The sequence below is a fragment of the Macrobrachium rosenbergii genome, chromosome 22 (genome assembly GCF_040412425.1).
Source record: "Macrobrachium rosenbergii isolate ZJJX-2024 chromosome 22, ASM4041242v1, whole genome shotgun sequence".
Taxonomy (NCBI): Eukaryota; Metazoa; Arthropoda; class Malacostraca; order Decapoda; family Palaemonidae; genus Macrobrachium; species Macrobrachium rosenbergii.
In genome coordinates this window covers 4,745,439-4,764,168 of record NC_089762.1, presented here as the reverse complement: position 1 = coordinate 4,764,168, position 18,730 = coordinate 4,745,439, and the positions used below count along the sequence as shown (strand labels likewise).

Sequence of the window (18,730 nt, the reverse complement as noted above, 5' to 3'; positions counted from 1 at the left end):
CAGTCTCCTTCATGATGAAAACATTGGGTAGCGATCTGTTGATGACAGTAATGTACGTTGAAAATGCGAAGATCCAAGTAACTTTACTGTAGACATACAAGAACTGTTTTGTCTGTTTCCTAGAGAATTTTTGGCAAACGATCTATAACGATCTTTCCTTACGAAAGTCTCTACTCTGAGTCAACTTGTAAGGCCTGTGAAAACAAACACATATTACTCGAGTTTCTATTCATACTACTTTGTTAGCCTAGTTTCTAAAGTTATTCCATCCTAGTTTCTAAAGTTATTCCAGCCTCCAGATGGAAACTATATATATATATATATATATATATATATATATATATATATATATATATATATATATATATATATATGTACTATGTATATATATATATATATATATATATATATATATATATATATATATATATATATATATATATATATATATATATATACTAAAGGGCCTCATCCAAACTGGATGGTATCTAATGGAGTATTTATTCAGAAAAAGTTACAAGCTTTCTTGGACAAACGGTACACATTATGAAGTATTAGACACCATCCAGTTTGAATGAGGTCCTTTTAGTAATTCTACTAATGCACAGAACAATTGTGTATGTGATAAAGTTAATACACACACACACACACACACACACACACACACACACACATATATATATATATATATATATATATATATATATATATATATATAATATTTAGTATAAATATATAAAGCTAGGTAAAGGACTACTCGTATAATTCAGAAATGCCTTGCAGCTCTCCGTTGTTTCTCTTTCCTTCGTGAATTTTGTCTATGTATATATATTCATCACGTTCCATATTTTCGTGATTCTGTTTATATATATATATATATATATATATATATATATATATATATATATATATATATATATATATATATATATATATATATATACATATACAGTATATGAATAAAAAGGCCCATGAAACAATATACACACGCTGCAACCACATATTTCGTATACTTTTGTATCCCTGTGAACGTGGATACAGAAATAAATCTAAAATATAATATGGTTGAAACGTGTGTATAGTGTTTTTATGGGCCGTTTTATTTCATATACATATATGTGTGTGTAAAATGAAGTTTATGAAGACGAGATTTCTTACAAAAAGTTTCGTAACATTTTGCAGTGGAACAAATGTAATTAATTGAGTATTGTTTGTAATGAGCTGTATCTCCTTGTATTTAACTCGACCTTTCTCTTCCCTTTCTCCCTGCCTCAAACGTGCCATAGTAATGTTGTTCATCAATTGTCCACTTATTGTGTGACTGAAAGGAGTTGGGGGTTTGATTCAGTCACCTGTTTTGAAAAGATACTTATAGTTAAAAGGACGGTTCAAGTATCCGAATGAATTGCAACTGCGCTCATAATAAAGGAAGGAGGAGAAAGAGAGAGAGCACCTGGTAGAAAAGTAGGTATTAAGTGAGGAGGAGGGGGTGGGGGGGAGGTGGAGTATTAGTAATAGCAGAAGTAACAGTAATATGCGTTAGCAGTTGTGGGTATGCTGGAAAGGGGTTTTCGGGATGGTTTGGTGGCTGGCTGGCAGAAGTTCGTTCGTATCAGGCTTTGAGGTTCGTGTCATAATGTCTCGCCCGAGAAGGTCAGGCCATTTTCCCGCTGCCCCTGACCGATGTGTAGAGCTGACCAAACGATCCCATCTGGAGGAGGAGGCGGCCTCCTCCCCCTCCTCTCGCCACTACCACCTACCCTGATTTTTTGTGAGAACGCTTCGCCAGTGCGTCTAGTCGGTGTGGTGCGGTCGTGCCATTAGGACGTGTGGTGATAGCTCGCTCGCCCTCTCTCTCTCTCTCTCTTTTTCCCTCTCTCTCCCCTCCCCCCGTCTGTGTCTGTCGGTACGGTACGTCCGCTGTTTGGAACAGAAACTTGCTACGCTAGTGAAGGGAAGGGGGCAGAGAATTCCTCGCACAAGATCAACTTGACCCGTTGAGGAGTTGGCTGTGTTCATGCACAGCAGCCGTCGTCGGGAGGTGATTTTGTTGTAAATGTTTGTTTACATGGACTTTCATCCAGAGGATTTGCTGAGTATTATCATTATATACTGTTCGTCCTCTTGATTCTTCAGTCTCGGGCAAGGAAGTTCTAAAAGAAGCACCACCACGTTCATATACCCTGTGTAATGGTTAATAGTGCTTGGTTGGTTGTTACGCCGGGAGCAGTATTCAGAGCGTGGGTTTCGGCTATTGTTACGGGGCGAACTTCTTAACTAGTTTGGGTGTACCTCCCGCTAAGGTTCTGTTGGTCCCAGTGAAACTTGGTAGCCCTCTGCCCAGTCCACCTTCTCTCTCTCTCTCTCTCTCTCTCTCTCTCTCTCTCTCTCTCTCTCTCTCTCTCTCTCTCTCCCCCTTCTGCAGGTTGCATTCATCACAGGTTGTGCTGTAGTAGCAGCCGCTTTACCCTCCATGAAAAATTGGCTCCCCCTTGGCCAGTGAAAGCAGTCTTTCGAAGAGAAAGTAGAAAACATTCTTTCTTTCTTCCATTTTGCCTTATTTTTTCAGCCTTCTCTTTCCTCTTCTTCCGGGGGAGAAGGAACTAAGTCCCGAACTGTCCGATTCTGTCCAAACGCCTTCGTGACCCCCCTTGATAGACAGACAGGTTAAGCTGCTCATTCATAATAAGCTTTGAAGGTGAAATTGTGTACGCGCGTAGGCCTCACCGAAGTCTTCAGAATGCTGCTTTCCGAACTGATAAGTGTGCAGAACGTGGCACATGTGTACGAGGAGATCACCGACAGAAGAGATAGAAGTCGGTCTAAAGGTGAGACTAAAATCCCCCTCACTCGTAGTTGTAACTGTGTAAGGTAATTGTTAATATTCACTTAAGTTCTGCAATTAATTTTTTTTACTAGCTATTTTAGGGTGGTGCATTTTACCAGTTCATCTTTTTACTCTCATCACATTTCTGCTCTCAGCAACCATGTGGTTACTTAAAGAATCTACTGGTCACTTTTTACCCGATAACATAATGTAATTGTAATAGCTACAATGCTCTCTCGACTTCCTTTAATTCTCTTTATTAGTCGTTGCTGGGTGATATTTTACCATTTTACTTGTTCATCTGTTGACTCAACATTTATCACACCACACTTGCAAGTCCGTATTTGGAGAGGCATATCCTAAGCGTGATTCGAGCAGTCGAAAATCACGCAAAAAGGAACCAGGGGTTAACACCAAAATAACGCAGGACCGAAAGGAAAAGTAAATCAAGTCATCTGGGTTTGTTGCGATGCCTTCAATTAAAATGATGTGCCTGACTGAGTTATCTTTCCTTTCATTTTTAAGACTTTAATTTGCTTCATTTTTGTGCTTTGTTTTATGATTATTACTTTTTTAGTCATCAGTTCCTTTTCAGGGTGTTTAAGTATAGTTAACTTAAATGTAAGTATGCTTCTGTAGCTCATGTAGCTCATCCATATGTTATTAAAGTTTGTTTACGTTCACTAGGCTCTGTATATACTGTATATATAACGATTCCAAGGGTGAGTCTGAACGCTTTATGCATGCATTCAGATTAATTCCATTGTGCCAGTTGACCATAATTGAATTACCGCGTAGTTACAGTGAACTATTATCAAAGTCAAACAGTTCAAAACATGGTTAAAGATCAGCGCAGCAGGTGATCGTACTGAAACTAGCCAAAAATCTCGGAGACGACAAGCCGTGAAGTTAATACTGTATATCCATGTCTTGAACTAACTGCTTTATGGAGGCAAAAAAAAAAAAAAAAAAAAAGAAACTTTAAGAAAATTTTTGAAACTTATTTTTGTCCAGCATTTTGCCGCCTGTTGTGCTTTGGATTACGTTGAAGTTATAGACGGCATTTAGTCAATGTACAACAGATTTGTGTAGTATCACTGAACAGTTAACTGTCTCGTACCTTCCCAAAATTTATGTATGAAAAGGAAAGGAATTTTGCCTCTGTTGGTAAGGTTGCCTGTACTTGGTTCATTATTCGAATAACGTAAAAATAAAATAATAAGGTTCCAAGGGGTTTATGCTCCTGCAACCTCGTTTGTTCTTTGTCAACTCAGAGAAGCTTAGATCTCGTCTCTGGTAAAACTCCCACATTTACATTGTTGGGGGTTCCAAAACTCGTCTTGGGTAAAATACATTCTTTGTGGTTGGTAAATGTCTATAAAACATAGATATATATAAATTCGTTTTTCACCGGAAAAATAACTGTCTAAATTACCATTGAAGAAGTTCTTGAAAAAAAGGACAAATTTTTAAAAATGTTGAAGTTTCAATTTTGGACTTGTTTTTAATGACAATTCTCTTTGAACAGCCTCTACTGCGATCGGTAGGTAGTTACACCAACCATAAATACTTCATCCCAGTGTCAGAATATTTGTTAGTACAATTTTTTTGAAAATTTTACGTATGATGTCATATAATAGCACCAGAATAGTAAGCAGGCCTTTTAAATGTTATTGGAATTTAAGGTGTTCAACTGTGAGCTGCTGCTTTGTTTTTTTGAAAGAAATTTCGGTGCTACTATAGTAGGCCGTCTGCCTGCTTCTACATTGTTTCACCGTGTTTAGTACTAGCCCCTCGGGGATCAAATGTCCCCAAGTGCACTTGGATCACATTTGATCCCCGATGGGCGAGTACTAGGCCAAACAAAGCGAAACACATTTGATCCACTAGGTAGACCTCCTACTATAGTGGCACCTAAGAATTAGGAACTGCTCCTGTAACTTTTGATATGAAGTTTAGGCTGTCTGATAGACCAAGCACTGGGGACTTTCTCCCTTAGGGGGTTACTGTCGTCGGTGCACCTCATGCAGTGCAATGTAGGCACTACTTAAGGTTCTTTGTGGCGTGCCTTCGCCCCCTAGTTGCAACTCCTTTCATTCCTTTCACTGTACCTCCATTCATATAAAATATCTTCCATCTTGCTTTCCACCCTCTCCTAACAATTATTTCTTAGTGCAACTGCAAGGTTTACCTCTTGTTTCACGTTTCAAACCTACGTATTCTCAATTTTCTTTCCAGCGCTGAATGATCTAGTAGGTCCCAGCGCTTGGCCTTGAGCCTAAACCCTATATTCAATTCAGTTGGGACTTTCGGCCATTCAGTGCTAAAGACCGTTAGAAGGAATTGGAGTGGTTGGAGATCAAGAGATCCACTTAATGAAGGAGATAAAGTAGATGGCCCTAAAGTTGGAATTGGAGAAAACCTCACAGTTACATAGTCTAAAGAAATAACACTTTAGACTGATGGACAGCAAGATTGAAGAAAGGGAGCAAGATTGTAGGTAAAATAAAAGGGACCTTACAAACACCCTGAAGTAATGCCTATCATGGGAGGAGGTGTAATGGTGCATTACCTTCAGTGAGAATTGCTCCTATACTGCCCTAAAGTGGAAAACCGCAGTATCTGCAAAATTTTCAAAATTGAGATATGCCACCTATTGGGCTCGTGAAGCACAACACAAGTTACTGCAGTTTCAGAATGATTCTTCAATGCTTTCCACGAGTATTTAGGGGATCCCATTTGCAGTATCAGCAAAATCAGTAGTAAGGCAAGGGAGTGTCTACCAATTTTCTCAGTTTTGTATTTTTGCAGATAATTCAGTCTTCCATTTTAGGGCAGCATAGATATCTGTACAGTACCGTGCCAAATGCATTGTTATGCCTACGTTAAAGTTAAGTGTACCTTAGTTTTACCAGACCACTGAGCTGATTAACAGCTCTCCTAGGGCTGGCCCGAAGGATTAGACTTATTTTACGTGGGTTTACTGAATGGAGGCGCCTCGTAATTGACCTGTCATGTGTCCAGCCAGCTGTATGTCCATCTGCCACCAAGGTTAAAAGTTCTAGTTAAAAGCCCCAAAAGTTTTTTACCATGAAAGACTATGGGATATAAAACATGCATTAGTGAAGGGTATTCAACATTCTGTGGTAGATCCAGGGGTAAGAGTCATACTTGGCTTTGAGTATTGAACTACAGTACTTTCTTACAGACCCCACAAATGAAGCAAACATACAGATTGAATTCAAGGTCTTAGAAGTCAAAGGACAAGAACGCATTTAATTATGCATGACCATAAGTGCTGAACAGCCAACTGTTTTCAATGCCGGGTCAATAGTCCCAACTCTTAAATCACGTGAAATTGATCTCATCAAATCGATCTTGGGCATAACCTTCAAAGAATAGAAGTTACAGACTGATGTAAATGTTTTAAAGCCATCAGCACTGATGGAGATGTTACCAAACTGGATGACTCCCTGAAGAGTAATTTGGTTCTGAGCCTCACCATCGAGCAGAGCTTCTCCCTTTCCTGGATATAACCATTACTGAAAATTAAGATTGATATGAAACTGTAGTTTACCAGAGCGCACAAATTTGGGCTGCTGCCTGAACCTCTGTGGAAAGTGCCCTGATACAAGCACTGTTGTAACTCCTTTGGGTAGTATACATAAAGGGACCATACAATACAAATAATGCGTCTAGTAGCCATTTTGCATAGTATGCACATAGAGGCACACCAACTTTGATGTCCACTGCTACAGCAAACATTATCATGCTGTTTAGTACTACCATACAATATGCTGTAGCCATTATGATAAAGGTGCAGAGGTTATGAAAAGTGGCACACAAATTTACATCTTCCAAAGGGCTATGTCAACCCTTGGTAATTGCTATGTTGGATCCACTGCAGCTTCTCTAAATAGATGTTTGCATGCTTCTTACAACTGGGGTGCCATCTTTCAACACTACATCGGTACATATAGCAGAACTTGGAAAAAAATTCAGTTTTAACGACTTAGCCATATAGCCTAGTTATCATGGTCGAGATGGTTTGATGTTGAGTGCAGGAATGGAATGTGTTGCAGAGTTGAAATCAACATTTCTCTCTCTTGTTAACTTAACGGATGAGTTCCTGTTTCCTCACTACCAAACTCATAAAGGCATTTATTCAAATCCTGGTCAGAGCCAGAATAGTGAACTTTATATTAAGGAATGTTTATTTAATAATTTTGGTTATGAATAAGTTGTGTGTGCATAAGTGATGTGTGTGTGTGTGTGTAATTTAAAAACCTATAAAATTGCTGTCTGCGCAAAACCATCTATTTTGATTGATGATGACAACTTTGAATGTGTTCAGTTGAAGATGATAGTGTTTGTATGGAACAGACAGTTGTGGAATAATGACGCTGGAGGGATTAGAAGTGACACTTTCCCTTTGATGAGAGGGGTCAAGTCTTCATTGTTTTAGCCCGTGTTAGTTCCAGCCTGGGTCGAGTCTGATGGGTGTATATGCTGGAATGCTTCCTTAAGACTGTGTCTTGAGAATGCCTCGTAAGTGAAGTAAGATTCCAAATGGCCTGACAGGTTCATATCAGTTGTACTGGTAATGGCAGATTCCAGAACCTTCCTTTTGTGTTGGTAGTTGTTTTTGTAAATAGCCTAGATTCACTTCAGGTTATGGCATGACCATTATCTCTTATATATACGTGAAAATCATTGCTCTCTCAACCATATCTCATCATGATTGTTTACACAAATTTTGTGAAATAGATATTAAAGCCTCCCCATCATAAATTTCATTACAGTTTTTGCATGGGATTTTATAAACACTGGCAATAGCAGGCAATAGCTTTTTATTTGATATATAATAATAAGCTTGGTACACTTACACAAAAAAGGTCATTAGCTTGTTGAAGTCTCTCATATACACTACACCATTGACACTCATCTTTGACTCTTTCCACATGACTGAGGAAGACATCCCAAAATACTCTTGAATCATCTTTTCGTCTACACGGCTCTTTACCACTTTGTATACTCACACCTTACCCATTCTTATTGTACACACGGACAGTTCACCGCGGCTTCAGCCTTCTTTTCCTTTCATTGCAGCTGATTTCCCCCCCGACTTCACTTCCATAAAGGAGGGCCTGCTCAGCATCCCTTCTTACGTCCCAACTCTTGCTTCCAAAGAGAATTCCAGTCTTTTCCAAATCTTTCGCGCATACTTGCTACCTCGCTGTCTTTACGTAACCTGTTACTTGGCCTCTCTCTCTCTCTCTCTCTCTCTCTCTCTCTCTCTCTCTCTCTCTCTCTCTCTCTCTCTCTCTCTCTCTCTCATCCAGCCATCAGCCATATTTATATTTATTCCCAAGGACTGGTATTTATATACAAAAGTCTGTTCCCTTCCTCCCCAACCCAGATTGACATTTCTTGCTACATTTTTCTGGTTTCCATTTGCAGTCGATGTTATTCACATTTGAGTTCACTCCCAACGTTCTGTTCTTGCAAATGCTGTCAGGCGTGTATTAATTTCTGGGATTTTTCTGCACTACCCTCTATATATATATATATATATATATATATATATATATATATATATATATATATGTGTGTGTGTGTTTGTTATTCTTTATCTAATTTCTTTTCTATAACTGTATGTTCCATACGAATGCCCATGTCACCAACTGGACACATTCAAAGTTTGTGTGGTAATCACCAATCGAAATAGTTTTGTTGTTAAGGTGTTTTTATGGGCCATTTAAATTGCACGCGTTTGTGTATATGTTTGTGTATTATATAATATATGCACATATATATATTATATATATACTGTGTATAGATGTGTGTATAGGCTATATAGAGAGCTTTGCCACTATATAGGACATCCGGTGAGAAATGATACTCACTTCTACACCAAACCAGTCACTCTCGTACCTGCATGTTTTTGTCCTTTGCTTCCATCGCAAAAACCTTTAACTGCTCTCAAGTACATATCTTCTATGCCTTGTATCCTTAACAAAATTTCACTGGGTACGTGTATATGCCACACACATCTTTTTCCCCCGCAGCCTTCCAAACTCTTACTCTACTCTCATAACTGTGGTACGACACCTTGTCAAAACTACACTGTTCTTTGCCATATGTCCTTCTGTCATCGGTTGTACTGACAGAATCAGCGTCCTTCCTTGCACTTCCAAAATAGAACATATATTCTTTGTAACCCTTTCTTTGAAATTTTACCATCAAACATCTTTTATGAATTTATATTATATACCTAGAACATAGCCTACATATATACCTATATTTGTGTTTGGGAAAATGTGATATTGTGAAAATCCACCATTAGAATTGACCGCGTATTGCACAGTTTTAAGGTTCTTGCTTAATTTTTTTTTTCTGGAGGTGGTCTTGCAATCAGTTGGAAAATGAGGCTACCAAAATCCGCTTTTTGCCTTTATAGTCCAAAATTCAGTACAATGTTTCGGCTAAATGAGTCACTTTCAAACACTAATCATGAGTCACTTTCAAACGCTAATCATGAGTCACACTCCAAGGCTAATCATGAGTCACTTTCAAACGCTAATCATGACTCACATTCAAAGGCTAATCATGAATCACTTCAGGCACTAATCACGAGTCACTTTCAAGTGCTAATCACGAGTCACTTTCAAGTGCTAATCACGAGTCACTTTCAAACGCTAATCACGAGTCACTTTCAGACAACAATCATGAGTCATTTTCAGACACTAATTTATATAGAGTATATATATATATATATATATATATATATATGTGTGTGTGTGTGTGTGTGTGTGTGTGTGTGTGTGTGTGTGTGTATGCATGCTTGTTCGTTAGGCTATAATTGGGATGGCTTTGAATGTTCCCAGACAAAAAGAATTATTGTATATATTTTTTGCCGTTAATTTATTTTAGTCATTGAACATAAAGGACAACTGATATCTTGCAGTTTTCTTTTTGTCATTTAAAAATGGTCTTCCCTTAATGTTTCAGAAAAGATAGCGACTTTTAGAGTTTTTTTCCCAGTCGAAATGTTTTCCAACCCGCTACACGAACGAGAATCAGTTTTGAGAGTACACTCACACGTAAAAAAGACGCTGTGTTCATGATAATGTAGAAGTTATCTCTGAGAGAGAGAGAGAGAGAGAGAGAGAGAGAGAGAGAGAGAGAGAGAGAGAGAGATTAAGCGTTGTTTATATGTTGATAGCAGGCACCACCAGCACCAATTGATCACATTTGTCTGCTAGATTATACGACCCCAATATCTCTCAGACCTCCGGAGCTGTGTTTTCCTATTGTTTAAGACTCTCGGATACCAGTAATTATCTATACCAATTGGTGGTTGTTTTAAGTTAATGCGGTCCCAACCTGCTCTAGGCGGCATAGGCAGCATACTGTAGTTTTGAATATTCCTAACTGGCTAAGAGAGAGAGAGAGAGAGAGAGAGAGAGAGAGAGAGAGAGAGAGAGAGAGATTGACTATGATACTGTGACTGGTACTATAATGTGAAGTTGGATTTCACTTGGAGTCAGGATTGTAGTTTTTCCACATACACGATGTATGTTTCTCCACATACACAATGTATGTTTTTCCACACACACGATTGTTATTTCTCCGCTATTTTTTTTTCTTCGAACGGCGAAGGTGGGAAGAGAGGCGGATTCGTGGGACGATAGCCGAGAGATGGCGGTAAAAAATGAGTCTAGGTATACAGTAGGTCATACAGCATTGGCATTATAAACGCCCAAGTCACGATTTATATTAGGTTTGGCTGGTACTTATCCAGAATTTGACTAAGAATTTATTCGGCATTTTCACCCACCGGCAAGTGTTTTATTTATGCAGAACCAGTCGATATTTTATGCCGGACTCTCTCTGATGTTTAATGAAAGGGTCCGTGTATTTTACGATGTTTCTGGCTAGACCGATATTCGATGTTCTTTTCTCTAGTTAATTGTTTGTTGTTGTATCGTGGCCGGAGTAGATAAACCTCTCTCTCTCTCTCTCTCTCTCTCTCTCTCTCTCTCTCTCTCTCTCTCTCTCTCTCTCTCTCAAACAATATAGGCCTTACCATATCCATGACTCACCAACCCATAACAAGCAGTGACCTTCCAGATTATCTGTACAGCCAAACAACCAACTCTTGTGGTCAACAAACCGCGTTGCATTTGCAGGCTATCACCCAACGGGTTGCAAGGGAAAAGAGCACCACCTTTTATCAGGGTTGGAAGACCCAAACGAAGATAAAATCAGCCATGGATAATTTCTCCTCTCTCGAACGCCGAGAAAGTATTGAAGGGTTGCGGTCCGTACCCAACAGAACCTCGAGTGATGAAACATTTTTCTTCTGCCAACTTAGTAACCCAGCGAACTTGTTGACACGATGATGATAGCGTTAAGAATGACGGAGGAGAGCTTTTGCTGGAGACGTGCACCTCGGCAAGGAAGTTATTGATACGTATTCGAATCCCCCCAGGTGCCGGATTGTTTAGTTACGGTTCCTAAAAGCCATGGATTCGCACTGTCTCTGTCACACGTTCGAATCCCGTAAGTACCGAATCATTTATCAGTTACAGTCCCCTACGGTGATATTCCCGAGGTAGACAGAAGTGTACATTAAACAAAATTTGTAGCTTAGTGTATAATATATATATATATATATATATATATATATATATATATATATATATATATATATATATATATAAATAGAAACAAACACTAACTTTTTCTCATTCACTGTTTGCCTGAGGAGAGAGAGTTTGGTCTCTGAAATATAGCCTTTACTCTCCACATTTTGGCGTTTCTGTGGGCTCCTTATATTTGAATATATATATATATATATATATATATATATATATATATATATATATATATATATATATATATATATATATATATATATATAAAAAAATGCATCTTCAGCCCAAAAGAGATGAGAACTGCATTCTGGTTCTACCACCTATAAGGAGATTTATGGTGATTACAATTAATACACACATATATATATATTACAATATAATATATACATATATATATATATATATATATATATATATATATATATATATATATATATATATATATATATATATATATATATATATATATATATATATATATATATATATATATATATATATATATATATATACTGTATATGTGTGTGTGTAAACTACTTGCCATACACCCCTTTCTTCATATAAAGAGGTGGGAACACTAGAAGGCTGCACTCATATCTTTCAGTTTGAGTTTGCCAGCCCTATGGCTCTTTATAATCATGATTTTGATCACCGCATGTGTCTAACTACCAGATCCCTAATTCATTCTTTATGTTGACAGATAGTTTTTTTCATGCATAGTATGGTCATCTGTCCCACCTCACCCAGGAGTCAAACTTCGACTTTCTCGCTTGGTTGGTGAGTGTAGCTATTCACACCACAAAAAAAAAAAAAAAAATTGTACTCGCCTGAAAACACCATTGCGACTGGACACTCTGAAGATTAAGGTCCCTAGGCATTCGTCTGGTTGCTTGGTCAGAGTACTTTCATGAATGGCAGTGTGTACCAAACTTTATTTCTGTTTTGTCTAAACCAGGACCTAGAGAAATCAACTTATCCCTCTTCCAACCCTATTACTGGGCAACCTATCTTCTATCATCATAGAGCTTGTATAAATCCCCATATAACTTAGCTTTGTATTTATTCACTGTTGAGGATGAATCTACATGTTCTGAAACATCCAGTGATTATCCTCAAAAAAAAAAAAAAAAAAGTTTGACCAATAAGTAGACCCACTACATGCAACATGCACTTGCATATAGTGGAGAGGCAGGATGAGGTTTGGGCAACTCAGGTGATTGACCCGTTCACTATGTGACTAAACTGGAAGCTCCCAAGTATTATGCTTACCAGTACCAAACCCCTTGAGCTGTGATGAAGAATGCCCTTTGGACAATCTTGACACGTCCCCCTTCCCACTGTTCTGCCTGATCCACTAGGAAAATGAACTAATTACTGGTCACTCCTAGTCTCAGAATGACCTTGGTGCCACCTTAAAGGTTATGAGCTTAGTGGTGTCTGGATCTTCTGTCCCTTTTTGTATAGCCATCAAGAGAACTGTCCCTTAACCCAGTAAGCTTCGTCAACCTCACCAACTCTGTTATCAGCAGTCCATAAATGCTTCGTGGCAGGAGACACTGGCATCTCCTGTGAGAGAGTGACTTTTCTCATGGGACAGTGGAAGAGATGTCTGGATCCACTGGAAAATAAACAATAGGTGTTTACCAAGCAAAGTGAACCTTCTTCTGTTAGTGGTGATGTTCAAGGTGCATCTCTCCATTTGAAGCCACTGTTCTACATATCACAAGAGTTTATAGTCTACCATGATAAGCTCCTCAAGGTGTACTCAGTTAAGAGCTACTGCTCTACCCTTTCCCAGGCCTTCCATTTCAAGGGGTATACACCTCTCAGCATCAGCAGAGATTTCCAAACTTATGAGGAGTTTTGAACAGTCCTGCATTGCTGTTCCTCCTCCAAGGAACTTCAACAGCTTTTGAACTTCTGATAGAGGCTTTGGACAGAGACAATACACCCAAGACTGTTTTCCTTCAAGCTCTAGCATCAGCGAAGAAAGCAAGCAAATTGCCTTTTCTCTCTTTCTTAGTATGGCACTCAGAAGTTAACCAATCTCATTTTCTTTTTATTTGATATTGTGGCAAAACAAATCTGTTAGTCTTGTACAAGAGTTTAGAAATGAAGGGCAAGTGGTTTTTTCCCTATGTGTAACAGCATAATATATATAGCATTTATATTTACTGTATGTATAATATATGTTTTCCAACCAGCAGCCACATACCGTTTTCTCACTTTTTGGGACAGATGCAGGCGAGTTTTTAATATAGATCCTTATCACAGACTTTAGTTAGTTTGTACATCATCTTTTAAAAGGGGGCGAGATGATATACGCTACCCTCTGAGCTTGTCTTCCATTACTAGAGGGAGATGACTCAGTCATGATCTTCAGACAATTCTTACAACATATATATATATATATATATATATATATATATATATATATATATATATATATATATATATATATATATATATATATATATATATATATATATATATAATATATATTTATGTAATATATATATAAATATATCCATTTAAAGTTGTCCCTCAGTTATCTAGTTCGATCTTTATCTAAAACTCGACACTATTCTTTGCTCTCCCCCTGGCACCACAACATAAAACTGAAAAATTCCACTCTGATGGTTGGCAGTGCTGCACGGCAGATAAAAGTGTTGGCAACGCTGCTTACAAGGATAAGAACACTGAAAAAAAGGGTTATTAGGAGGTGGGAGGCCGGGAAAGAGTTTTTGGGGCAGGGGGGATGGGTGAGGAAGGTTAGACAGGCGTTTTACTTCTTGAGAGCTTTCATGATTGTTATTGACTTGAAAGCACAATGTTACTTGACGCAGCATCTTACATGACCTTGTTTATCGATTTGAATTGGCTGAGGCAAATACATCGTCAGGTTAGTAGTGTATGGTAGATGGTGTGTGGGTTGTGAACTTTCCCACTAGTGGCAGAAATGGTTACGTCATTACATGTCAGTGATTTTTTTGCTTTTTAATGGATGATCAACATAAACATGATGCAAATACATTTCTCCAGTTGGCTACATACAGATAGTATCAAGTACTCAGTAACAAAGATAGACTTGCTTATTTGTCCAGTTGCCTGTGATTAGTTGGTGTTTTGAATGGTTAGCATGAGTGCATTTTTTGCTATAATATTTTCCCCTCAACATGTGGCTTTTGTTGCAGTGCCTGCAGCATCGCAGGTATTGTTAGTTGTGTGTGTGTGTGTGATGCTGTGTATTCTGTGTGTGACCCCCACCTTATCCTAAGATGGAGAGGCAGGTGCAGACCCTTTAAAAGAAGGCCTTGTTTTGGGTCAAATCTACAGTGCTGCTGAAACTGTTTTATTGTATCGCTTTTTACCTCCAACACCTTGACTGACGAGAAGGAAATTAATTTACCCTGTCAAAAGCTTCCCAAGCAATGCATGTCTGCTTGATGTGCAAATTCTTCTGGCGGGCAGTGTTGTTTACCAGTGTTAGTTGGATATGTAAAGCAACCACGTTTTCTTGGTGGTTTGATGGATAAACTCCCGGTGATTTGGTATCATTATGCAAAGACTTGGTTGACCTTCAGGATCATTTATGATTGGTTCCAAGACTGCTTTTGTAAACACGTTATTCATCATTAGACGCAGGACCTTAACATTGCTAGACTTTGCTTCATTTGTGCAATGTGCCTGCACATCCTACCACAACTTGGATGATGACAAAGGTCATATTAGTTTTCAATTATTTACCTCCTAATATGACTGCACTCATTCAACTAATGGACCAAGATGCTATTGTTGCAACAAAACGGCTGTACTGGAGGAAGTTCCTGGAGGAGGTGATGGTGGTGGTTGAGGACCAGTGGGAGAATGAGCAAGTCTTGGAGGTCTGTGTGGAACGGACACTGGAGAATCTTTGAGGATACTCAGAGAAGTCTGCCATCTACAACTTTGCAGATGCTTAGAGGGATGTCACCAGGCAGACACCGGAGCACGCCTTGAGCCATATCCTAAAGTGAGAAGTGGACATGGACTTCCAAGGGTTTGAAGTCAAAGACTTTCCATACCCAACTCGCAAAGGGAGACATCTTTTCGGAGGATGCTGTACATGAGTGGCCCGACAACGACGGTGGTGGTCCTGGCTTCCAGCTTTTATCTGACAGTGGGATAGCCGCTGCAATTGCTGCTGGTGAGATGGAGGAGAAAGCCCCTAAAGGCGACATCGACAGTGTGGCTGTTTTGCGACCAGCACCCCTCGTATAAGCACATACCTGGTGTTCGATATGTTTATCGACATCTTGGAGAATCCCAACATTGACCATAGCGCCTTCCCCAGGTCCTTGGAATTTGCTAAAGGTATTCGAGAAATGTAGTGGGCAGTGGTTAATAGGAAGAAAATTGTTTGTGTTGTCAAAGAAATATCTACAGCATCTTCAGCTCCCAAACTCCTGTGCACCTAAGCCATTCACTATCCAATTCTTAGCTAGCTCAGTCCCTGTCTTTCAGCTCAGCAATGTAGGTGAGCTCATTGGCACCGTTTGTTGCTGTGCGAGGTTCGTTCAGCTGAGTCTGATGTGTCACTGCCGCATCTTGACTATGATCCTTTAGGCACCTGTACAGCTCTTCCAACCAGTTTGCCACAAATGTCTCCCTAGAAGGGTGCAGGAGAGACAGAAGATACAGGGTGCACAAGAACTTTGCAAAACAGTGGTGCTCGAGTAGGGGGGAGAGGAGGAGGAAGATTCGTAATCCCCCCCTCATAAGTTTTTAAAAGTCCGGCCGTCATAGGCAGTTTCGGCAGTGCACACAGTGTGATAGAGGAAAAGTTTTGTTTTTATTTTTTAGTACATTATTTTATTGTGTGTTGGCAAAATAGGAAAACAAAGTGAGACCTGTTTTATAAATATGGTAGTGCTGTATGTGCAGTATACCTACCATATTGTGTTGGGTAAGAAAGAGAGAGAAAGAGAAGTTCGATTATTTTGTATATACAAAGTGTATATGTGTATTTTTTATTGTGTTGGCTAAATAAGGAAAACAAAATGATACCCTTGTTGTGTGTTGGGTAAGAGAGAAAACGAGTAAAAAACGCAGCAAAGTTTCTTCAGCATAATTGAGTTTTCTGTCCGGTGGTGGCCCGTGTTCTTGGTACCTATAGCTCTGCCAGAAGTACGATTATGGCTAAATTCAACCTTAAATCAAATAAAAACTACTGAGGCTAGAGGGCTGCAATTTAGTACGTTTGATGATTGGAGGGTGGATGATCGACATACCAATTTGCAGCCCTCTAGCCTCAGTAGTTTTTAAGATGGCACAATAGTTTTCTTATACAGAAAACTAAAAAGAGGTTTGCTTTGTTTGTGTACAAAGTCTGTTTATACTCTATATTTTGTTACAAATATCGAAAAATAAGGTAGGTAACTGGCCTTTGCAGCAAGTTTTCAGTTGAAAGTGTGATGGATGTTGTATATAACAATTTGTAGTGTTTATGGTTATAGAATTTTTACAAGGTACTGAGAGAATGGATGCACAGTTGCTGTTTTACATCCAAAGTGTTTTTTATATGTGTAAGTTTCCCTTATTTGGCAGGGCCTTGGATGTAAGCTATTACAATTACAAACGTATATGGTAAATAGTATATATATATATATATATATATATATATATATATATATATATATAAATTTGGTCACTATTTACTAGATACGTTTGTAATTGTAATAGCCAAAGCCTGCTTAATTCTTTTAATTTTTCATACCTTTAAGCCTCGCACTGCAAGGCCTTAAATCCATATACAGGATTGTTAAGTAATTCTGATGTCGTTAGAAGGATTCAGACCCACATCCAAAGCATCAGAACATTCAAGTTGCTGACCTGACCACAAGAGGGAGAAACACCCATTGCCACTCATGCGTACATACATATACCGGTTGATACATATATAAGGTATGTGAGTGTGTGTGTGTGGCAATGGAGATTCATCCTTCTCGTGGTCAGGTAAGCAACATTACCGGGTTCTGATACTCTGGATGTAGGTTCAAATCCAGCTACCGACATCAGAATTTTTTCATACCCTTGCATTTGGATCTAAAGCTTTGTAGTTATGAGTATATCCAAAAAATGTAAATTTGAGTAGTTAAGAATCCATTGGGGTCAATACAATTTCATATATAAAATGTATATATATAAAATGTATGTAGATGTATGATATATATATATATATATATATATATATATATATATATATATATATATAATCTAAATGTACTTATGCCATTCCCCTTGGCATACCTAACATGTGGCCTGCCCTTCCCTGACAGAACCTTGTGCCATTGGTAAAGGACTCTCTTTTACAGTCCAGGTCAAGAGCTTCCGCACTTAAGTTCCCTTAATGTAGCTATCAAGAATTTGGGCTTCACATACATTCCCCAGTCTAAAGCCTGCAGCTTATTAAGGATATAACGGCCCCGGCGTCAGAACAGATAGCCAGACAGGTGGGGAGGGATAATATCTATTCTGAGGCATCAGCATGGTGTTGCTTTTTTAACCTCAAGCTTCTCCATTTTGATGGCAAATCTAACTCTGGTATGAATATTCTTTTGGCTTATGATTCCATGGACACCCTGACATCAAGTTTAGGGTTACACCTTTTGGATATCTGCTTTTTCTGCAGATGTTGCCACAGTTCTTGGAGTACTTTTGAAAACAGGCACAGTTAAGTGCAGGAGGTCAACCAAAAACTAAAGGGGTGTACTTTGCTTGCATCATTCCGTTGCATTGCACAAGTCATTGTAACAGGAATATTCTTCTTTTGCTTTGCAATGATTCAGAATGGTAAATTTTGTGTTGTTCTTGCACATAGTTAGATCTTCAAAATTGTTTATCGTAGGGTGCTAAAAAAAAAGATTTTATATATAAATAAATATATATATATATATATATATATATATATATATATATATATAGTATATTGTGTGTTTGTAATATCTATAATGTTCTTGCACATAGTTACATCTTCAAGATTGTTTATAGTAGGATGCCATAAAATATATATATATATATATATATATATATATATATATATATATATATATATATATATATATATATATATATATGTATGCATATGTATTGTGTGTGTGTAATATCCCTAATACCATTATATGCTTTGATTTCTTCATACTTTTGGATACACTGGTCACAAAGCTTAAGAACTTGAATGAAGAAATTCCGATACCTGTGGTAG

The 18,730-nt window shown here is 38.2% G+C and overlaps 1 protein-coding gene across 2 annotated transcripts in view; it reads left to right on the top strand.

Moving 5' to 3' along the window:
• lft (lowfat) overlaps nt 1–18,730 on the top strand; it is a 298,961-nt gene that overhangs the window by 200,813 nt on the left and 79,418 nt on the right. The window contains exon 1 of one of the 2 annotated variants that reach the window (XM_067124177.1): nt 1,779–2,828. The exons of the other annotated variant lie outside the window; for it this stretch is intronic. Within the exon in view, the coding sequence (XP_066980278.1) occupies nt 2,741–2,828 (88 nt within the window). The 5' untranslated portion in view covers nt 1,779–2,740. Of the gene's footprint in view, nt 1–1,778; nt 2,829–18,730 lie in introns of those variants that run through there. 2 annotated transcript variants of the gene reach the window in all.